Source organism: Populus trichocarpa, chromosome 3 (assembly GCF_000002775.5).
Source record: "Populus trichocarpa isolate Nisqually-1 chromosome 3, P.trichocarpa_v4.1, whole genome shotgun sequence".
Classification (NCBI taxonomy): Eukaryota; Viridiplantae; Streptophyta; class Magnoliopsida; order Malpighiales; family Salicaceae; genus Populus; species Populus trichocarpa.
In genome coordinates, this window is record NC_037287.2 from 7,807,729 (window position 1) to 7,829,911 (window position 22,183).

Here is a 22,183-nt window from a genome sequence, read left to right on the forward strand (position 1 = left end):
TAAATATAAAAATAAACTTCTTTTTTAAAAAATAATTTTGAAATAAATTTGTATCTTTAAAAAAAATAAAATTCTATCAATAAAAAAGAAGTCAGACCCAATCATCTCCACCTCTTTCATTTTAAAACAATAAAATAAACAGTATCAAAGAAATATTCCGAAACGGTGGGCATAATAAGGTCAACGATTTCCTTCTCCCTTTCATTTTTGGTCGTCAATTTACGACGTGTAAGCTTAGCTAAGAGCAAAAAGTCTTGCATTAATCAATATCCCAATCACCCATCTTCTTCCCATTTTTCACACATTAGGTTGCAGCAGACTGCCTATACCCTCTACCGACAAAGATTTTACCAAACACATATAAAAAAGCTGATTTAAAAAAATAATGCAATTTTTCTAATTTTTCTAAATAGAAATTTATTTAAAATTAATTTTTTATATTTATTTAAATTATTTTAATATACTAATATCAATAATAATTTTTTAAAAAATAAAAAAAATATATTCTTTTAATGTATTTTTAAACAAAAAATATTTTAAAAAATAACTCATGTTAGACTCTCAAACACTGTCTTAATTTAAAATATTTACTAATTATCATTTAGATTCACAAACAAAATTTACTCTCGATTGGATCCCTCATCTATTAGGATTTACTCAATTAACCCTCTCTTTAAATTTTTTTTATATTCCAGAATCATAAAAAAAAAAAAAAAAAGGGGGATCAATTTGTTTAAAAGTGACATCGTTTTTGTCATAAATATTAATATAAGGGATTCATTGATTAATGTTAGCTAGATTACCAAACAGAGAATCACATTAATATGTAGTTGGGGAACACACCTGGCCTTTGTAGTTGGGGAACACACCTGGCCTTTGTCCTAAGATATAAATCAAGCTACTCGTTTATATCCACCCATTACACGTGAGCATTAGTAATAAAATGTGGCATACGACAAGTTTGGCATTGCATTTTAAACGGGTTAGACAACTTTTTTAAAATTAATTTATTTAAAATTATTTTTATATATTTTTAAATAAAAAATACTTTAAAAACAATAATTACCACACTTTTTATAAAAAATAAAAAAATCTTGCGCTACTTGATAGATATTCATGCCACCTGAACTTGTTTCAATATCACAATATCCAAACTTTGATATATGTGGTTGATGAAATTTGACAACAGACTGATAATTTGACTAATTATCAAATCTCACATTTTTTTTTTTACGAATTAGAACACTTGAAAATATCCACCACCACCACCTATCGATCAATGCTAAAAGTTTATTATATACGGAATAGTATCGAATTTTATGGTTTTCGTTCAAATTACACTGTTTTTGTACACACTTTCTGTTGATTTTTAAAAAAAGAATAGCACATTTTTTAAAAAAAATACTAACAAACTAACATAGTTAGGCAAATAATTAGCGTAATAACAGAATTTTTACATATCATGATGAAAAACATGATATTCAAGTTTATCGCTATTCAAAAATACAACATTTTAAAAAATTATAAAATAGATTACACATGAGAAAAGAAAAGAGATGAAACAGAAAACATTTAGTGCCATCTTTAGGTGACAAGGGCTCCAAATGAAAAAATAATTCAGCTCAAACCCGAGCTAAATGAGAGATAATTGGGTCGAAAATCGAGTCTAATAGCTCAACTAAGTTTTTCTCCATTATTCAATGAAAATGTGAAAGCACTAGAGCATATTTGAAGAGGTTTAATGAGAAAAAACTTAAGATGAAAGATTTACTTCAACCCATTACTATTAAAACCTTGATTGATGAAGTCCATAACTTTACACTATAGGAGCGGCTATATGCTCTCCCAGATCAAACTTTCCTTAAAATTTTAACAAGCAATGAAGAACCATATTTATGTAAAAGAGAGGAGTATGGTCACACAAAGTCATCCTTGATTTTAGAGATAGGAAAAACAAATCTCCTAGAAGCAAGCATTAAAAAATAACCAAAAGAGTTTGATTCTCAATCATTTATTGTTTTTCATGCTCCTAACTATACCTTTGAACACCATTTAGATTTACATGTTCACTATTATCAAAGGAAAATAGTTTGTGCAGTATTCCCTTCGTATAAAGTGTGACCCCCAACACACACAACCTCAAAAAGTATTGTCTTTTATATAAAAACAGAGGCATGATATTGATAATTATTATGATCTAAAAAATTAATAGAAAATCTAATTGTAAGGGTTAACACTAAAAGTTTGTCAAGAAAAAGACACAAACTATACAAAAAAGAAAAGAGATCAGTGTGCTTTATGAAACATTACTCGTGATCAATGTGATCTTGGGTAGGATTTTGAAAAATGATGACTCTAGTCGAGATAAAAAATGCTTACAAAAAGCAAGTACTAATTGTATTGTGTCTCTTAAACTCATGTCATAAACCTATCACGTTCACACTTAAAAATAAAGAGGGGTGACTTTTTTCCTATAAGAATACCTTAGTGATCACCATCGTCCTTTCTAATCTAAGAGCACAAATGGTGCTTATAGATAATGGAAGCATGATGAACATATTCTCTAGAAAAAAATGGTAGAATAGATAGGCAATGACCCCTTCAAGTTGGCTCTAATAAAGACTCTTTTAATTGGGATAAGAGGATAGGGTGTGCTTGTTAAGAGTGTCATAGATATACAATCACCATTAGTACTTATCCTAAATATTGCACTCTCTAGTAAACATTTATGGTGATTAAGATGGATTTGGCTTATAATGCAATCCTTGAAAGACCATTTCTCTAAAAAGTACTTCGGCCATAAAGTTATCTACCGATAGAAAGTCAGCCACAATAAAAAAAAATAATCAAATAGTTTCAAAGAAATGCACCTTCACTTGTCTTAAGACTAAGAAAACTTTATTGGTGGGCCAAATTGGATCCTTAAAAGAGAGACCATAATAGCTAAAAGAAATAAGTCTATAACATCAAAAAGGAATATCCACAACTAAGATTGGATCCATTTTAGACCTTGAGCAAGAGAAAATATTTATAAAGCTTTGACAACTCTCTAGATCTATTTATATTTGGGCTCAACATATAAATTAAAGTTTTGGTTATGGTGGTTTAAGATTTGTTTCATCATCAAATTTATGATAAATATTAGAAAATAACACCACCGCTATTCATATTAGCTTTTATATATTGAAGAGCTATTATTTTCATTAACAGTTGTTTAATACATACACAATTAATAATAACAATTGTTTAATATAACCACTATTTTAAAACCGCAATTTTTATAAATAATTAAGTCAAAATATATTATTTACGCAGTACTTTTTTTTATCATGTGTTGTGAGTTTAAATCTTTTAAAAGACCCAAATTCTCAGTAGCCCAAAAAATAAAAACCCTAAGTGGATGGTATATATAACTCTTGAACGCCGCTGTGTCGTTCTTTAACCCAGAAAAAAAGGAGCTCTTCTAGGTGTTTCTTTGCATCTGTGCTGCCATGGTAAAACACCCCTAACAAAATCAATCGTCTTCTCCCTCTATCTTCTGTAAGTTTTGATCTACGTAATGGATGTATTAATGCTTACATGGATGCGTGTTTTTGTAACAATGGCAGGGGAAGGGAACAGGGAGTTTTGGTAAGAGGAGGAACAAGACCCACACCCTCTGTGTTAGGTGTGGCCGCCGTAGCTTCCACCTCCAGAAGAGCCGTTGCTCCGCCTGTGCTTTCCCTGCTGCCCGCAAGAGGAAATGTATGTTTTTTTTTGCTTACCTAGTCGTTTCTTCATATTGGAATCTGTATGTTTCTGGGTACATGAATGGAAGTAATTTTGCCTTTTCTTTTGCTTTCAAGTTAGTGTTTTTTCTCCTTTGTTTATATCTGTACTGGCATATGCATAGGTTTATCACTGATTTGTTTATATCCTTTGTATGGGTGGTGGTCAAGCAAGTTTCCATTTCTGCCCACGCTCAAAGATTCAAGCTCCTTTACCTGTTTTTTTTTTTATCTGTATCAGCAATTCATTCATGTATGGTTTATGTTCATGAATTAGTGGTTTATGAATATATATAAATAATTTTGAGCCGCTCCTGGTTAACTTTTAAATTTGAAACTTCTGCTTGAACCTGTACAGTTTGATCTGTAAACAAGTTGGTTGATTGTTTGTTCTTTTATTGTGGTTTTAGACAACTGGAGTGAGAAGGCAATCAGGAGGAAGACAACTGGAACTGGAAGGATGAGGTATCTCCGCAATGTTCCTCGCAGGTTCAAGAGTGGTTTCAGAGAAGGTAATGTAGCTTATTTCCTGCTCTTTATCACCGTCATTTCATGAACTGCTTTCTTTTTAGTTTAATTAATGCTATATTTGGGTTTGCACGATTCCTTTCTGTTATTTCTGACTTTGTTGGCTTGCTTTTGATCAGGCACTCAAGCAGAACCAAGGAAGAAGGGCACAGCGGCATCTGCTTAAGCCGTGAGTCATTTTTGAGCGTGTTATCTGGGTACCCTATTGTAGATTTACTTGCAACTTATGCATTGGGGAGTTTTGTTAGAACGTCGTTCAATGGGTGCTATTCACCTTTTTTATGCTATTTAGATAATTTAACATTTCCTAATTATGTAGTTGGTTTGATTCTGAAAGAGGATGTTGCGACTGTTATTCGATTTGCTCTATGTTTTTGAGGAAGTTTTTGAAAATTTCTGGCCTGGTAACTGCTATTGACTACTGACTGAGACCCCATGGTGCTGTGAAATCAGAAAATCCATAGCAAGATATAGTTGTACCTTACAATTAGTTTTAAAATTTATTGCAATCTGTTGGTCCGAGCAAGTATATCCCCTGGCCAAAGATTGGATGATGTTGAGTAAACTTCATCTTCAGTAATGTATTCAAATATATAAACGCAATGTGATGAATATGTAATGGGATGAGATGATTTATTACTTTTCTTTTATTTGGCTGCAAATCTATTAGTAATGTACTGAAGGAGGTTTTGCAGAAGTTTCTTTGTAGTATCTGTAATTTTTCTAAAAAAATATCCGTCTTTTTATTTATAAATTAATACTTCATTGAATATTCTTTTCTATGTATTTTATGAGAATAACAGTTTAAATCTTATGTTGAAAAAAATTGCAATTAAGTCCTTGTCTAATTGTCCTTTAATCATGTAATGGTTCATTGCATGACTTTTGTTATATGATGCTTGTAATGTTATGAGTCCCTATTATCTCAATCTTTCATTATATTGTAAGATTTTAGAAATTGAACAACCAATCATAAGAATCTATTATATCAAACCAATCATGGAGTTATAGCTGCAATCTGTCATTATACAAGGAGGCGTTTCACTGGATCAAGAGCAGAGAGATCTATAAAGAAGGGAAAGAAAACGGGTAGGCATGAATCATTGTGTACATTACTATTTTCATGATTTAGATACAATATCCTCAAAATTGCCAAGACAAGAGTCTAACTAAGCACCACAACTGTTGATCAATTCGACCATCTTTTGATACTATCGATCACCAAGTGGGACAATGTTTCAGTTGCAAAAATTGAAAACAGAAACTTGTTCTCAAAGAATATGATACATACCTGAAGAAAACAAGAAAGACTCGTGTACTTGGCCTTGGCATGCGATTAACTTAACTAATTGGGTTTAAACTCGCCAAATTTATGCTTCTCTACACGCAACTGCCTGAAAACAGAATCCAGTTCTGGAAATGCAGTCAAAAGCAGCAGCTCAAGGAGATCAAAAGCCAGTTGCTTCGTACAAACTGATGACTGCGCAGGGAAAAGGAAAAACATTGAAGCTCAGTAACATCATCTGTACACAAATGATAGGTGCGCCAAGAAATATTCAACAGGGCATGGAGAACAACAAATGTGCAAGGCATACACCAGAAATGCTTTTTTTCTTTCAGGGTCACAAATTAACAGCCAGAATGATAGGTGTTGATCTGTTCACTGGTGCCACACTTACCCAGATCGTTGATGCACTAAAAGCTTTCATTCTTCAGTTCACTAAACCGAGTTGCCTCAATGGCTTGCCTCCCTCATTGACCACTATTTATTTGACAAGCCTTGTTAAATGTTCTGACAAACAACATCCCCCTTCTCTCTATCTCTCTCTACATATCCAAAAAAAAAATGGATGCTGACAAACAACATCCAGCGACAATACAGCAAGATGAAGTCCCCCATCCCCCTTCTCCCATCCCCCTTCTCTCCATCTCTCTCTATCAATTTCCATTTGAGAGGGTTAAATGCATGTGACACAAAATAATCTATAATCAGCTGCAATTTTTATGCTTTACATGTCAAAGTTTGGATTTTAATCTCAAGAAAGATAAAATACCTGAAGAAAGAAGTAGAGATCTTTTGCACGTTGTTCATACTCCTTTCGACCAACAAGGCCCACAACAGCAGCTGGTGCGTTGTCTGCATTCCCAAACAGGGTTTATTGAGGCATGGAAGATTCGCCACAGGAATTTAAAAATAATAGTTCAGTAATGCAGAAATAAAGAATGAATGCATAGGAAAAATGACATTACCAATCATCAGCTCATATACAAATTTAGCTCGTCGAACTGCATCCTGTTGTTGCTGCTCATCATTCAATCTAGGTGAAGAGACTTCCATGGGTTGCTGGCCATGAGGGGAAATCAATTTAGGAGAAGACACTTCCGTGGGTTGCTGGGGTGGTGGCCGTCTCTTTGGATGTTTGGTGATGAATATTCCATCAGGCCAAAGTATCTATTTAATAACAAGGAAGCTAACATCAGGATAATACACAAGCATCTCAATCTTTCTTTCTAAAGCCTCCTACACAATCAAGGACAATCTAAAGGACAAGTTAATCTACTTCAGCATATTCTCAGATTAGTGTAGTTCATTCCAGCTGCTGAAAAACAGGGAGAACAGAAAAGAAAAAGTTTCCCCCACTTAACTCCTAATATCTCTCCCTCTATCCCTACCTACCTCACTCGCCCTATCTCACTCAGCATTACCGAAAAGCAGTTCAGATGGACCATCTTTAAAATATGCCACATTATCTCACCCTTTTTTGTTAGCAAAAGGATGGATTATATGGAGATTGAAGTTCAATGGTGGGGGTAGAAATAATAGACATGATTTCACACCACCCAAATTACTCATCCAACGATCCAATCTATCAGTTCTGTTACCAACCATTTCAATAAAAATACTCCAGCATTTCAATACCAATCTATGCTGCCATGTATTATTGAAGGTTTAGCGAATTGTCAAAAATAGAAGAAACTGAAAAGCTTTAAAGATTACCTGCTCAACCCGCTTGATCCCTGATGCAACAACTGAACCCCTACGCAGAAGCTGGATTTTCTCTATCAACCAATCATCTAAAGCATCGCCCATTCCTAGTTGTAGTATCTGTTTGGCCACCCAAAAAGCCTGCCTCCTGCAATGCACAAATCAATGCCAGCAGCATATCCTCCCCAGTCACAGTGGGGTGTCATTTTGTTGACAAAAGATAGCTTGCATAAAGAGACAAGACAAACCACCACAACTCTACATAGCCATATATTGAGTACCTGATCCATCCACCATCTTGTAGCTGGAAAATGACATCTACCAGGTCAAGTATAGGAACAGTCAAATTTGCTGGCACCCACTGCAAGCAATAAACTTAGTAAGACAACCTTTTATTTTTAAGGTAAACCTGCAATCCAGCCCAATTCTTAACCCACTTTAATCACCTCTGTAGGGAGCATGTGATCACTAGCAGTATCGTGAATAGACGCAGACATCTCTTCTAAGCTATCACCCACTCTTACATTCTCCTCTAAATTTCTAGCAGATGATACATTCTTTTGCATATCTGAATCACTTCCTGGATCCTTCAATGATCTTCCAGATTCTTTAATAGACTTCACCGGAGAACGAGGCGTGTCTTTTGAAATCATTCGTGCCCCAACTGCCCCAAGATTATGCTTTGTCTGCAATATAGATTCCTTGCACTCTGCACTCAATTGCTCCTTCCTAGCGGATAAGTAATTGATTGCAGGGCCAATAAAATTTGAAACCCTTTTACTCTTTTCAGAGGGCTTGTCATCCAGGTCAACTAGAAAGTTCCAAGACATATGAAATGAGAGGAAAGATCAAAATAAAGAAATCAAAATCAAAATAATAGATAGCATTCTAAATTTAACAATCTTCACCTGATAATGTTTCGATGATAGAAAACGAATTAGAGAACACATACGTCTGCATGAAACCAAATATATAACAACTGAATAGTATAGGAGAAATATCAGAAAAAAACACTATTCCCTTCACAAAAAAAGGAAGAAATAAAAATCCATTAACAAGACAGCAGAAAATATGAAACCTGAGAATCAACACTAAGAAAGTCCCAGACTTCAATGGATCCTGAAATTGTTGGAAGTAGCAAGAGCTTCTGGAAAACAGCAACATGCTAGGTTAGGTATAGAATTAAGGCATGGTAAAATGAAGTAGCATAATGAAATTTCTAAATACAGAAACAATGGAGTTATTTCTCACTAGGCACACTCATCTAATGGCAAACTTTAAAATAATATGATTTGGAATTTCGGTTGTGTGGTACTAGATTAGCCATGTAAATGCATTCTCGTGGTAAGCACACTCATATATAATGGTTGTAAAATGAGAAATGCTAAATTTCCATGCACAATACTTTTTATGTTTACTAATTTTATGTTTGCATGTGTGTGTTACTTTACAGCATAATACTGTAGTCCACCAGTACTTAGCAGCCAAACACTAGCACAAATCTGTTAAGTACTGGAATTGTAGCTGCAAAATCAAGCTGGAACTCCATTGACAGCCACAATTACAGCTTATCAAAGAGCTAAAGTCGATATCAAACTCACAGAACAAAAACAGTGAGATTAAATGTTTGACCTTTAGATATATATCAAGCAATTTACACCGCTCTTGTATGACAGGCACGTCTAAGCCTGTAGAGAGAAAATGCTTAGGTGGCAAATGAAGACTATATTCCGGATACTCTTTGAGACGTCTATGTAACTCCTCGAAATGTCGAAACCTGTTGGCAGAAAAGTTCAGTTACATGAGCTGTATAACTTTATGAGAGAATATTACAAAGATCATGCGTTCACCATGTTTTTGAGGACATTGGAAAGATAATATATTCATGGAAGATGCTTATTACAGAACACATCAACAGGAGATGAAACAAGAAATTTGAGACAGAAATCCATAGCACCTTCTTTTGATCGACCAACTATTATTATTTACATCTGTAACAGATATGGAATAAACAGCAAATGTTTTAGAGCCACTCTTAACAATATTTGCACCCAAAACCTGCAACAGCAAGAGGGTTTGCATCCTTTATCACTAAATTAGAAGATGAAAGGTCAAGCAGTTGAGCAGAGAGAAGTAACGAGCTTTTAAGTGGAGTACCTCGCATCTCAACTTATAAATTGAGTCCACCATTAATGAATGTTTAAAAGAATTAACATTTGAAGTGTGGTTTTCAGGAATAGAAACAGATGTTGCAGATGAACACGCAGTTGCTCCACTGTAAACTCTATCTAAACTTTCAACCTCAGAATCGTCACTGAAATCATCAGCTTTAGTATGTCCTTTTAAACTAAGTACATCCTGTCCATCTCCAGACAAGAAGCTTTTTCTCTCAATCTCTTGCCAAACATGTACCTTCTGAGTGCTTGGCCTTGACCTTTTACTGCCAGACTGGTGTCTAGATAATCTTTGATAGTGAGCAAGCCCTCTGCCAGTCTTCTTCTCCCTGTGGCCATCAGGATTTTCAAGTGGATGATGAATGTGGGAAACAGCCAGGTTTCTGTTAGTTTTACCATCCCAGACTTTAGTTCCTGGAGAATCAAGTCCGGTTACACTGTTCGCATCTTCCTCTTCAGAAGTATAAGAGCTAGTGCTACCTGATTCAATCTCATCTACACGCATGAGGCTCCGTATGCCATCTTTGTGTGAACTAAATAGTGGATAGTTTGACATATTCTGATCTGTATGATGTAGAGGGTTTTCTACTGTAGATTGCTCAGTACCCACAGACTGGGCGTTGTGGGCCAGAGGGGCATCGAGTTTGGTTACACCATCCTTCTTGGAATTAGATGCCCTCTTTGAATGATCTGATGTAACATACTTACTCGCTGAAGAATTCTGAGGGACTTGCTCTATCAATCGATTTTCCCCTTCTTTCTTTCTATAGTTTCTCCCTTTTGTCCACATGTTTTCAAAATTTTCTGGAGCAAGGACTGCAGTCTTTCTGCGAGACATCATATCCAACCTCTCACCCCATTCTCCTCCTGAAAAATGTCGTTGCATTCCTTCTTCATTAATAATCTGGGAATTCATGGGCAGCGAGCTCCATGTGCGGGAAGATTGGGTATCAATGTAAAGTAATGGATCTTTTGAGATATGGCTTCCATTCACTTTATCTTTTTCAGGGGCATCTGGTCCACCTCTGCATTGGTCGGTTTTTAACTGCACAAGCTCAACCCCAGTATCAGTAGGATCTAAAAACCTCGAAAAATGATTGGATGAGATCCTTGAAGACCCATTTGGTTTGAAATGAGATGTCTCTTGTGCTGCAGCAACTCTTTGATTAGCCTTAGAAATGACAACACTTTCAATCCTTTCGTTTATGAACCTGAAAAAGAAAAAAAAAATGAAAGAAAGAAAAAAAATGAAAGAAAGGGAAAATGACAACACAAAAATATAAAACGAAGCAGAATGAAAGACTACCTTGGGCTAGCTAAGTTTAACACTGGTCGCATTACCGCACAAGCAAGAAGTTCCCTAACAACATAACGGAAGAAAGAGCACTGCAGATCTGCTGGCTTGAATGTAAAAGAAATGAGACCATCCATCAGATGCTGCAAAACCTGAGAATAAGTGATAGAGGTTGTCACTAAACTTGCAATCCTTACCATTAGAGGCAACAGCTGTAGATTAGATGACTTCACAGATTTAATGAACAAAGAAATAAAAAAATCAACCTTGTGCTCAGCTTCAGTAGAAAATAAAGCAGGGTGCAATTTGTTCTCAGCAGCCAGGACATGTCTTAGTTCCTTGTCTCGCTGTTCAATGGTAAGCACACTAGACTGTCGCTTTTCCATCTTTGCTTGAATGGCACGAAAAAGCTCCAAGTGGGTGCAGATGAGATTAATAAAATCCCTGTGTCACCCGAGATGATTAGTGACAAAGCAAATAACCTTGAAGACAAGTAAGAGAAAAGTGTGGAGAAAAAGAACTGCAACCTTGTCAGTAGATCAATAAGATTTACATTTCTCATGCGACTTGAAAATTCCCCAAGAACACCATTCATTATCTGCACCAGTTCTTCCGGACCTTCTTTATCAGGGGTTAAGCGAGAGTACCATAGATCTGTCACCCACTCAGAGACTAGACGTCTAGTGAAATGATCTATTGCATCCTCAACAACAGGTGAATTCACTTTCCTTCTCCAATCGGACTTTTCAACAACCCTGGTAAATTCAAGAGATTTGTTTTGTGACAGTGTGCTTGATGTTGTGGAGGCTGGTTTGTTGTTATATACAGCAGCTTTCTTGCGCATTTCATAATCCAGGGAAAAGTAGCGAAGGAGAATGATCAAGGAAGCAGCAGCAGGCAAGTTGACCCAAACTGAGGCACTCGTTACTGAAAAAGGTAACTGAGTGTAAGTTACAATTAAAGACAAGCATACAAGAAGGCATTGCTTTGAGAGAGAAAGAGAGAGAGAGAGTACATTAATGTACAAACAGCCAGAAAATAACTAACCAGAATTTCATGTTCTCAACCCATACAAATCAAATCTTTTAGTTTAACTGCTGAAAGCAGCAACCATTCATGTAGTGCAAATGTTCTCTATGAATGTATGCATAAAAGAGTGAAATTTCCCCCGTAAGACTCTCTGTTTGTAGGAAAGCAACTGTATACACCAAAGTATAACAGAATTTACAGACCTTAATTGCTCTGGTCATGCTACTTCCTCCATAATGTTTATAAATAATTCACCATGGGCTTTTCTTCATCCAATGCTTCTACACTGTCATGTATTTTTGGTCCATATGAAGGCTCAAACTCAAGTTGAAGGAAATGGGGAGTGGGAAAGGGCAGGAAGTCAATTGAGCTAGAGCTTATTGGCCATCTTTGCTTTTCACAATGAAACAAAGTCTCATGGGAGCCTCTACATTTTTGCTCTGTTCCTGCTGGTAATTAATTAAATATGCACAAATTTTGTTGAAAATGTCATTGCAGATTGTTCACAATCAACATGCCTCAATGCTTTATGAAGGTTACCATCAAACTACAAAGTCATTGATCTACTCCATTTTGAAACCTTAATTTATGGTTACTATCGGCAGAGAAATCTTCACTCTACTATGTCCATTTATGATCACTCATTTTTACATGGATTTATATTTTGCAGTATGTTTATTAGCAGTTATTTGTAGTAATTTTGTTAGTATGACTGGACCCCAATTTATCAGATTATCATTGTTTTTTTTCTTTCTTTTTGACATGATTCCCTTGGGACATAAAGAAAGAAAAGAAAAGAAAAAACCCTTAATATATTAAAACAAAAGACACTCTCTTACCACGTCATTATTTTCAAGCATTTCAGAAGAAATAAGCACGTAAAACATAAACATAGAGACATCACAAATTATAGCATCGTTCCTATCCAACATTGAGAAGATAGCAAATCAGAACACATACATTCCCATGTTATTTATCTGGATTTTCATGGTGTATATATATTCAAGCACCGCGTCATATCATTTTTGAAAGCATAAAATGTTTTCCCCTCTACAATTACCCTTTCTCACTAATTCCGTTCCTCCCTTCACCGACCCCATTGATCGTCCAACCACTACGTCAAAGCCACATAACACACACACACACCAACAGAAACAGTACCAGAGAAGAGTAAAGGTGCCATCTCAAACACAGATATTAACCTTATCAAGATAACAATCTTTATCAGAACTGGCAATGCTACTCTCCAGCATTCAATTTCCCAATGCTAACTTTCCTATATTATCAACGTTTTGCTCATCTAGAAATCTGATTAAAAAGTTAAGGAACAATAAAATAAAACAAGACTATTAGCATACATTTTGGCTATATTAATTAATTAAGTCAGTCTCAATTCAGATACAATCACAGATTAAAAGAAGAAGAAAAACGAAAAAGCAAAACGAGGGAGAGAGAGGAACTTACAGGACATGAGATAAGATAATCCAACAACACAAATAACCAACATAACAATCCTCTTCTTGGCTTCCTCCACTAAGTCCCGTACAATCACCTGCCTTTGCGTGCTCATTCTCGCATTCATCAAACAATTAAAAAGAAAGGGAAGCAGATTCAAATCCAAATCTCGATCACTCTATACATTTCTCTCTATCATTTCCTCAATCGACCTGATCAAAGAATGTGAAGCAGAAAACAAGTAAATTAAAAAATGTGGAGAATCGAAGAAAACCTGATTATCCATTTCTCCTAATTTAATTGATGGAGAAGCTCAACGCGGGGATCGTTGAGATTGATTATCCATCAATCTATACGGTTTTTTTCTCTTTTCCATTCTTCTTTATTTTGAGTTGCGTGCGCAATGTGCATGTGAGATTTCTTTTCCGTCACTCAGTGAGTCACGAATCATAAGCTCCTCTCAACTAACTGAGATTGATTGACCCTTCTGGTTATGATTTTTATAAAAGTTGATTTTTTAATTTTAAAAAATTAAAAAAGACCTTAAATATTTAAGAATTAACTATCTTCAATCAATTTTTATTTTATCGTAGTAATTAGTTAATATTTAATTACATATTTAATAACTCTAAATATTTTTTTTAAAAAAATCACTTAATTTTTTTATTTTAAATATATTAAATCTTATCTTAATTAAATTATTAATTTAGGTGTTCTATTTACTAAAAAAACTATGTAATATTGTTATTATTCTTTTCAAAGAAAGATTTATTTTTTCAAGTAATTCATTTAGTTTTTTTAAAGAAAATATTTAATTCTTTAATTTAAGTTATGTCCTTATGATAATTTTAATTTAAAAAACTTTACTTATAGTATAATACAACAAACATAATAATACACTCTAAGATTTTTCTGTTAGTTCCAATGTATCTGTATGTATTTGAGATTCTAGTGTGGTTTATTATTATTATTTTTTTTTTGAGATGTAGATTTTATTTAGAAATTTAATAGTGGTTACGGTTGAAAATATTTTTTATTTAAAAATATATTAAAATAATATATTTTTATTTTTAAAAAATTATTTTTCACATTAATATATTAAAATAATTAAAACAATGTAGAAATATAAAAAAAAATTTCTTAAAAAATTAAAATTTTAAAAAATGTAATTTAAAACACGTTTCCAAACCCACTCGTAATTTATTGCTAAATCTCGTCCTTGAGAAAGCTGGCATGGACTAGGAGTGCCGGTAGCGGCTTGACCAGAGTAGATTCAAAGAAAAAAATCTATTCGATAAGAACCGATTTTTGAAGAATTTGAACAAAGTTTACTTAAAAATGCATTGCCACACGTCATGAGATAACGAATATGTTATATAAAATATACAGACAGCATCAAAGCAAATTCAGATAAAAAAAAATAACTATAATTGATCATGTTTGTTTTTCCTCCTCCCTATGCTGACTAAGTTTTTGGTTTTATTACAAAAAATAAAATAAAATAAAAAGCATTATAGAGAAACATGATGGTGATACTAGTTTTTTTGTATTGTAGCAGTTTTTGTGGTTGTGATTTGAAAAAAAAAATGTTTTATAAAAAGTACTTTTGGTTAAAGTTGATTTGATATTTATTTATATTTGGTTAAAACTGTAGTTGAAATTGAGGTTGAACAAAAAATAGTTTAATGCGTTTGGTTAAAATTGCTTTTGAAATTGAGGTTATAAAATAATTTTAAAAAATATATATTAATATTGATGGTTTTTAATTGAAATATTATAGATTTAACTATTGCTATTAAATCATGAAATAAATAATATTTTTTATAAAATATTTTTTATTGTTCCATTAAACTATCTACAATTCCATCAATACATCCGACAAGGACTATAGTTTATGTAGTGTCATTGAATAATATTTAAAACTAGTTTTTTTTAATAAAACACAATTAAAAATAAAAATAATTTTTTTTATTTTACTGGGTCGGACCCGGTTCAATGCATTTTTAGCTTTGAACCGAACTCGGTCCGGCCGGAACAATAGAGAATGTCTCTACTGGTCACGTGAACAGTACAACCATGCTCCATTATTTAGTTGAGGCATGCTCCACTGTTCACGTGAACAGTGGACCATGGCTACATTGTTCAGTGATTCCTCCACACAAGAAGCAGCAAAATTGTGCTTTTGTAAACCTGCGGCACAACCATAATTTATGGTGGGTCATACCGGTAATAAAATTGTGTTTTTTGCTTAACCAAACAACAATATCTGTGGCTACGGGTGAACCTCACCCGCAACCACAATACCAAATAGCCACTAAGAGTCGTCATAATACGGATTGGAACAATTTAATGACTTTTTTTTCCCTCCAAACGAAAACCATTGAATTGGCTTTCAATAATAAAATGGTATTTTCTATGATATATATTTGATATTATAAAATTGATTCGAGTTAAAAAAGTTTTTTTATATTTTTTTAGCATTATAAAATAATATAATTGCTTTTAAAAGCAAAAATTTACTTAACTGATTGGAAAAGGCTGTGATGGCATATATATATATATATATATATATATTAGCCTTGGTCCCATGAAAACAATTATTGTAAGGCTAGCTTTTAGGGGGTTTTATGTCTTTTACATATTTATTTTTTTTAATTATTATTAAGTTGGTCAAGGACAATTTAGTACTTTGATAAATATATAATTATATATAAAACAAATTGGTTGGGGCGTGTTGTGCATGCGCTAGCAAGTAGGCGACGCATGAGCCACCGTCACATCACTGAAAGCTGCCTTCCGTGGCAGTGTTTGATTCGTCAAGGCATCTCCTTCCTGAAGGGATGACATGTGTTGTTAAAAGGGCTTTGATTTAACACCAACAACCTTTTTTTCTCTTTTTTTTCTCTCTCCTCCTTGATTTTCAGGTTTACCATCTAATTTTTCAAATCAGCCCTTCAATTGATTTTTTTTCTTTACCTTTAATCCCTTTTCTTTTAATTATTATTTGTTTTATTTTGAATGATTTATGAAATTAGAATTTTTTTTATTTCATCCCCCTTCAATTTTTTTCAATTATCAAATTTAATCCCTATTCTTTTGATTGTTATTTTTTTTCACTTATGATGATTTTTAAAGTTGGGTTATTTTTTCAATTTCATCCTTCTTTATTTTTTGTCATACCAAATTTAATCCGCATTCTTTTGATTGTTTCATTTTATTCTTTGGTAATTTTTTTAAATTGATGTTTTTTTTTATTTCATACTTCAACATTAATTTTATTAGAAATTGAGCTTTTTGATTGAGTCTGGGTCAAGATTTTATGGGTTACGAGTTTGAGATATTAACCTAGGTTTAAGAGATTCACCTAGGTTTCCGAGGTTTTTTTTTAAGCTTATTTTTTTTTCAATTTCATCTCTTAATATTTATTTGATTGGAGATTGGACTTTATTATTGTTGTTGTTGTTTTGCTTTTTATAGGATTTTTCACTAATTTTTACAATGACCAGGATTATCTCAAGTCTTTTTTTGTTGTTTTTTAATTGTTAAACCTAGCTTTTTAAAAAATATTTTTTAAATTAGATTAAATTAATTTATTAAATATTAACATGAGATGTTAACTTCATAATAATTTGTTTGGCTTACTTTTCCGGGTTGTTGCTTTAGCGCCACGTACAACCTCTCTTAGTGTCAATATGGAGCATTTTGTAGTGGCGTTAGAACTGCCTTAATGAGATCTTTCTAGTTGAGGGCCGATGTCAATGACAAAGCAACGATGAGTCTCCACCATACTTTTCTTTCATCTCCTCATGAGTAAAGTTGACATTTTATTTTTTATGGTTAATTATTACATTTTTTGTTTTATTTTTTGTTAATGTCTCTTTTTAATCGTATTATTAAATTAATCGGGTTTAGTGAACCCCATCAAGTCAATAAACATGGGTCTCAAATCTTTCTTACTTATTTAGAAATGTTAGCATCGCCTAAGCATTCTTTTTTCATGTTAGGAAAAAATGACTCGACCCGCTAAGAGTGGTAAGTAAAATGTTGTGAAGCAAAACTCAATACACTGTAGGTCGTAGATTTAACATCCTAACCAAGATGGGCTATGGTTAGGTTTGTTTTTCTTTTTTTCGTTGTCAAGCTTTTTTATAAGTTTATTTATTACCGTTGCATTTTTTTATTATCAAAATTATGCAAGCTTATTGAGTGTTGTTCAAGGATTAAGGCAAATTAACACCTAAGAGGGGGGTAAATTAGACGTATCACTAAAGTTTACACTTAGGACAAATTACTTCAAGTAAATATAATAGCCAACAATATAATTTAAAGTACTTAAAGTAAGGAGTTAAGGAAGAGAATTTGCAAACTGATTTAAACGTGATTCGACAAGCCTACATCTACATCTCAAGTGTTAAACCGTATTCGAGTATTGTATTCCTTCACTAGTTCAATCTCAAGAGTACAATCCCACTTGATGAATTCACACCTAGCTTTTTACACCACTTGAAGAAAATATTTCTTCAAGATTTTTTCCTTTGGTGAAATTCCCTCACCAAACTAAGCGTTTGTACCTAACTTTTAAAGGTTTACAAATATTTTATTTTCACAATAAACTTTCTCAATAGAATGAATATTATAATTTGAAGTTCTAATATTTCTATACCTCACTAGATAACACTTATACGATATGAAGGTGTTTAAGTGTATTGACAATGAGATTGAATACTTTTATGTTAGAATATAAAGGTTTAATAGCATACACTAGAGTATGATCAATGATTGATGATTTTGATGTTGATTTACTTTTAGAATAGCGTGTATATCATATATGTTAAGATTATCATCCTGATTTTGCAATTAGTGTGTGTGTGTGTGTTTTTTTTTTAAAAAAGAAAAAATAGTTGTTACAATCCCACTAATAGGTCAATCGATTCAGATTAGTTAAGCCAATCGGTTGACCAATTCTTGCAAAATTTTCAAGTGTTCATTACTGATGAATAAACAGTCGACCGGTTCATGCCGAATTTCAGATCTAAAATTTAAACCTAGGAGAATTTTTAGAACCGTCTAACTTAGATTTTATTATATTATTATCAATCCTTTAATGCATACATAGTGAAGTGTGTGAGTTCATTTTAATTGTGCTATCAAGTAATATATAAAGATTTACATTTAAACATGAACACTTATTCTAAGTCTTCATCTTGCTCTCTTTTTGAACTTCTGGGTTAAGTTCTTTACATAATCTTTCATGTTTGTTGATATATTCTTCGTATAAAACCTGTTTAAAGCTTATTCTCAATCAAGAATATTATTTTTATTTTATTATTATCATCAAAATATATAAAAATATGAATGTATGACACTAAAGGTCAACATATTAAACCCAATCAAGTTAATGACCCAAGTCTTGATTTTTTTTTTTTTTGCTTCTTTGGGAACATTTGTGTCACTTTAACATCTTTTTTTAATGGTGGAAAACATTTAAGTCAGCCTGCGGCATAGTGCGAGCTACCTATCTAGTTCAAACTAAGCACCTATAGGTGTTGCCATAGAACACCATGCTCTAACCTCAATTTGCTTCTTTTTTTTTTATATCCTTTCAATTTTTTTTTTATCAAATCTCGCTCTTTTAAATCTTATACATTTATTTCACTCCTATCTTTGCCTACTCTTTTTCTCTAACTTTTTTTGTTAGACCTATAGTTTAGAATTTGAGCTAAATAAGGTTTTGGCACATTAAATTGTCATATGAAACCTATAAGCAAAAAATTGAAGAGATGACAGAAGTAGAAAAGGAATAATATGTCAATTAAAAGCCTAACTATTTCACTAAATGTAAGTCATTTGTGTCAAAACCTCATTGCCCTATATATCAAAACTTGGAGGTTGTTTAGTTGTAAAGAATAATTTTTTATTTTCATCTTTAATTTAATTTTTATCAAAACCAATGGAGAATGTAGAACATATATTCATTTGGTGAATCTAGAAAATGATTTTCCACTTAAAAAATTGAAAAATATGTTAAAAAAAAGAAAAAGTTTCTTAGAAATTTTATAAGCTCTTTAATATTATTGTTTATTTAAATTTTAATGATATTGTTTTCTCATAATATCACATTAATTAAAATTTTAATATATGTAATTTATTATATGGATGTGTGATGAAGTCGTCAAGACTTTAGATTGGTTGGGCTTTTCACGGACTACATTATTTAGGCTAATGGAGTGTCTTGGCTTGACCTAGTTGATGAGGTAATGGAAAATGAACTTGGTTAGTGTCTGGAATGTTTGGACTTGTCACTGGTCCAATGGGTTGGTGGGGTGAGTTTCATTAGTTTCCTTTCAAAACAAGTTTCCTTGTTGGAATTGGGGACCCTTTAATTTATAAGTTAGTAAAATGTAGAAGGAGAGGAGTATGTTGTGCATGGAAGTAAATAATACAAGGAATGAGTAGTGTGGTAGGTGAGCAAGAGCGTATAAGTAGCAGTGTGGTGTTGTGGCTTTACATAGTATACTCTAGTTCATGTTTTTTAGTCTTATTGTGAGGAATTTCTTGTGTTATATTGTTGCTCATAAATGAACTTACTTGGGGTATAACACCCAATAAAAAATTAGTATTAGGTCGGCCTATGCTAGGAGGAAATTAGAGGTAACAGACCAACCTGCTCTAAAGGAAAAGTGAGGGGGTGGAACTGGCCTACCCTAAATGGGAATTATAAAGGATTAGACCAGCTCTAGGATGAAACAAAATAAGGATAAGAACATGAATAACCAGCCTCCCAAACACCTCCTTATATTTATGAGGGATATAAATACAAGGGGGAGAAAAAAATGACTCTTTCTCTAAAAAAAACCGGCTGCAGCTCTGTTGGAACAACCCTTTTCTCCCAAAGAAAAACTGAAAAATCGACCAACTGTATACCAAACTCCTTGGATGCTGAGTGAGACAAGAGTTAGAGGGAAATAGAAGTGACCGAAAACATGGAGGAATGAGCCTAGACCTCTTCCCAGAACCAGTAGCAACCATTGCTGCAGCACATACTCCTTCTTATGGAGAAATTAAACCCAACCAGCTTGTATATCAACTTTCTTGAGTGATGAGTGAGAGGTGAGTTAGGAGAAGGAGAGAAAACCAAAAATATAGAAGAAAGAGGAGCCTAAAGGGTCGGCTGGACAACAGGAGAGGGAACAAAGAAATCAAACAGAAAAAAAAGAACAAACCACCGAATCTTACACTAAGACTACCCAAAAACATGAGGTAAGACCAACATCATTCCTTTGGCTGGTTATTACACCAAATTTTAGACAAAAAGAGAATTGATAAAACTAAAAAAAAATAAGAGTTTAGGGCTCTTACATTGTGACTCAAGGTTTAACAACTAAGAGTGATGAATTTAAGGGGAATGATGAACAAATAAAAAAAAAACATGTATAGACTCCTACAAGAGAAAAATGAATGAATATAAGTGAAATTAAATGTATGAACCTATAGGAAGGGCCAGCCAGTTGTAGAAGGTGGGACATAATGCAATTGATATGTTAAAGTGCTTGAATTGTGAGCTTTTTAGAGTCTTAGAACATGCTAGAACCAAAACAAAAATTATGCTTGTGTTAATGACATGATTTCTACATATATGATTGAAGAAATTATGTGAAAATGTGTTGGAATAATGCTATGTGTAGAATTGTGTTGTCATTAAACCTTAGAAGCATGCTGGAGCTGAAACGAGAATTATGCCATATTAATGCTTTGATTTTTTTTATGTGATAAATGAACATGTATTATTATGAACCAATTGGATGTATATGCATTTAGAAATGTTATTGTGGATATACTTGTGATAAAATATGTTGAATTGCATGTACTAATTAGGGAAATAAAAGGCAACAATGATTCGGCCTAAGGGAAGAATCATGAAGAAACCTTACATGATGAACCTCATTAGAATGACATGAAATAGTATGAAAGTAGAACTTTTATGTGTTGTTGAATTACTATAAATTGTATTATTGAATTGGGACGTTACAATTGAGAATTTGAAGTAGAGGATTATTGACAAAAGTTTGGCCACGACCTTGGAATGATAGTTAGGGAGGACCTTGGAAGAATGTACATGTTGGATTTCAGTGGTGCATTGTTTGATAGCTTTGTGATAAATGTGAATACGTTTGGTTTCGATACATGTCCAAATTTGTTTAGGGTGTGTTGAATAAAAGGGAAAGCTTAGCGCGTACCTTATACGCAACCTAGGGAAATAGTAAAACTAGAAATAACTTAATCATCGCTGTCAATTTGTGGATTGACAGCGACTCAATTTTTATCAATGATTTTTGAGTCAATAGAAAAATATAGGCGCTGACGACTTTATAAGTCAGTCGTAGGACTGGATTGCGCTAGCAATTTCTGGGTCGGCAGCGACCGTAGAACTGATTGCGTTGATAATTTCTAGGTCAGCAGCGACGCAGTTTTCATCAATGATTTTCAAACCAACAATAGATGAATGCACTGATGATTTTATATGTCAACTATAGAACTAATTGTGCTGACAATTTCTGGGTCAGCAACGATGCAATTTTCATCAGCGATTTTCAAATCAATAGTAGATAAGTACGCTGATGACTTTAGGCGTCAACTGTAGAACAAATTTTGCTGATGATTTATGTGTTATTAGCGACCCAGTTTTCGCTGATGACTTCTTGTGACAACAACGACCTAGTTTCGTTGATGAATCCCATATCAGAAATGACTTGACTGATTTCATCGACGATCTAGTCTAAATCTCAACAAAACTCAAGAATTAAATATTAGGACGCCCGTGAGTGGCCACACTTAAAACAAAAAGAAATGTAATGATGTGATGATGTTCATTGTATGATTATATAATGTGTGGAACACTTGAATGTGAACATGTGAATTATTTGAATATATATGATGATAGTTATATAGT

The 22,183-nt window shown here is 33.3% G+C and overlaps 2 protein-coding genes across 8 annotated transcripts; one reads left to right on the forward strand and one right to left on the reverse strand.

Moving 5' to 3' along the window:
- Nucleotides 1-3,337: 3,337 nt before the first annotated feature.
- Nucleotides 3,338-4,688, forward strand: LOC7483529 (60S ribosomal protein L37-3). The gene is made up of 4 exons (XM_002304167.4): nt 3,338-3,494; nt 3,609-3,744; nt 4,178-4,279; nt 4,415-4,688. The coding sequence occupies exons 1-4, from the start codon at nt 3,492-3,494 to the stop codon at nt 4,459-4,461; spliced, it is 288 nt and encodes a 95-aa protein (XP_002304203.1). The 5' UTR covers nt 3,338-3,491; the 3' UTR covers nt 4,462-4,688.
- A 697-nt stretch (nt 4,689-5,385) lies between these two features.
- LOC18096835 (uncharacterized) lies at nt 5,386-13,714 on the reverse strand. Of its 7 annotated transcripts, none has more exons than XM_024597547.2 (16): nt 13,243-13,713; nt 11,982-12,224; nt 11,277-11,676; nt 11,016-11,193; nt 10,762-10,901; nt 9,439-10,666; nt 9,239-9,339; nt 8,914-9,058; nt 8,360-8,428; nt 8,190-8,235; nt 7,728-8,092; nt 7,563-7,642; nt 7,294-7,429; nt 6,546-6,747; nt 6,350-6,432; nt 5,386-5,775 (listed from the first exon to the last, which is right to left on the reverse strand). In XM_024597547.2, the coding sequence occupies exons 3-16, from the start codon at nt 11,591-11,593 to the stop codon at nt 5,641-5,643; spliced, it is 3,225 nt and encodes a 1,074-aa protein (XP_024453315.2). In that variant the 5' UTR covers nt 11,594-11,676; nt 11,982-12,224; nt 13,243-13,713; the 3' UTR covers nt 5,386-5,640. The 7 variants fall into 7 exon arrangements, 6 of the variants coding, with proteins under 6 accessions (XP_024453315.2, XP_024453314.2, XP_052307503.1 ...); XM_024597546.2 differs by lacking the exon at nt 11,982-12,224 and adding an exon at nt 12,981-13,086; XM_052451543.1 differs by lacking the exon at nt 11,982-12,224 and having other exon boundaries at nt 13,243-13,445; nt 13,552-13,702.
- Nucleotides 13,715-22,183: the final 8,469 nt, after the last annotated feature.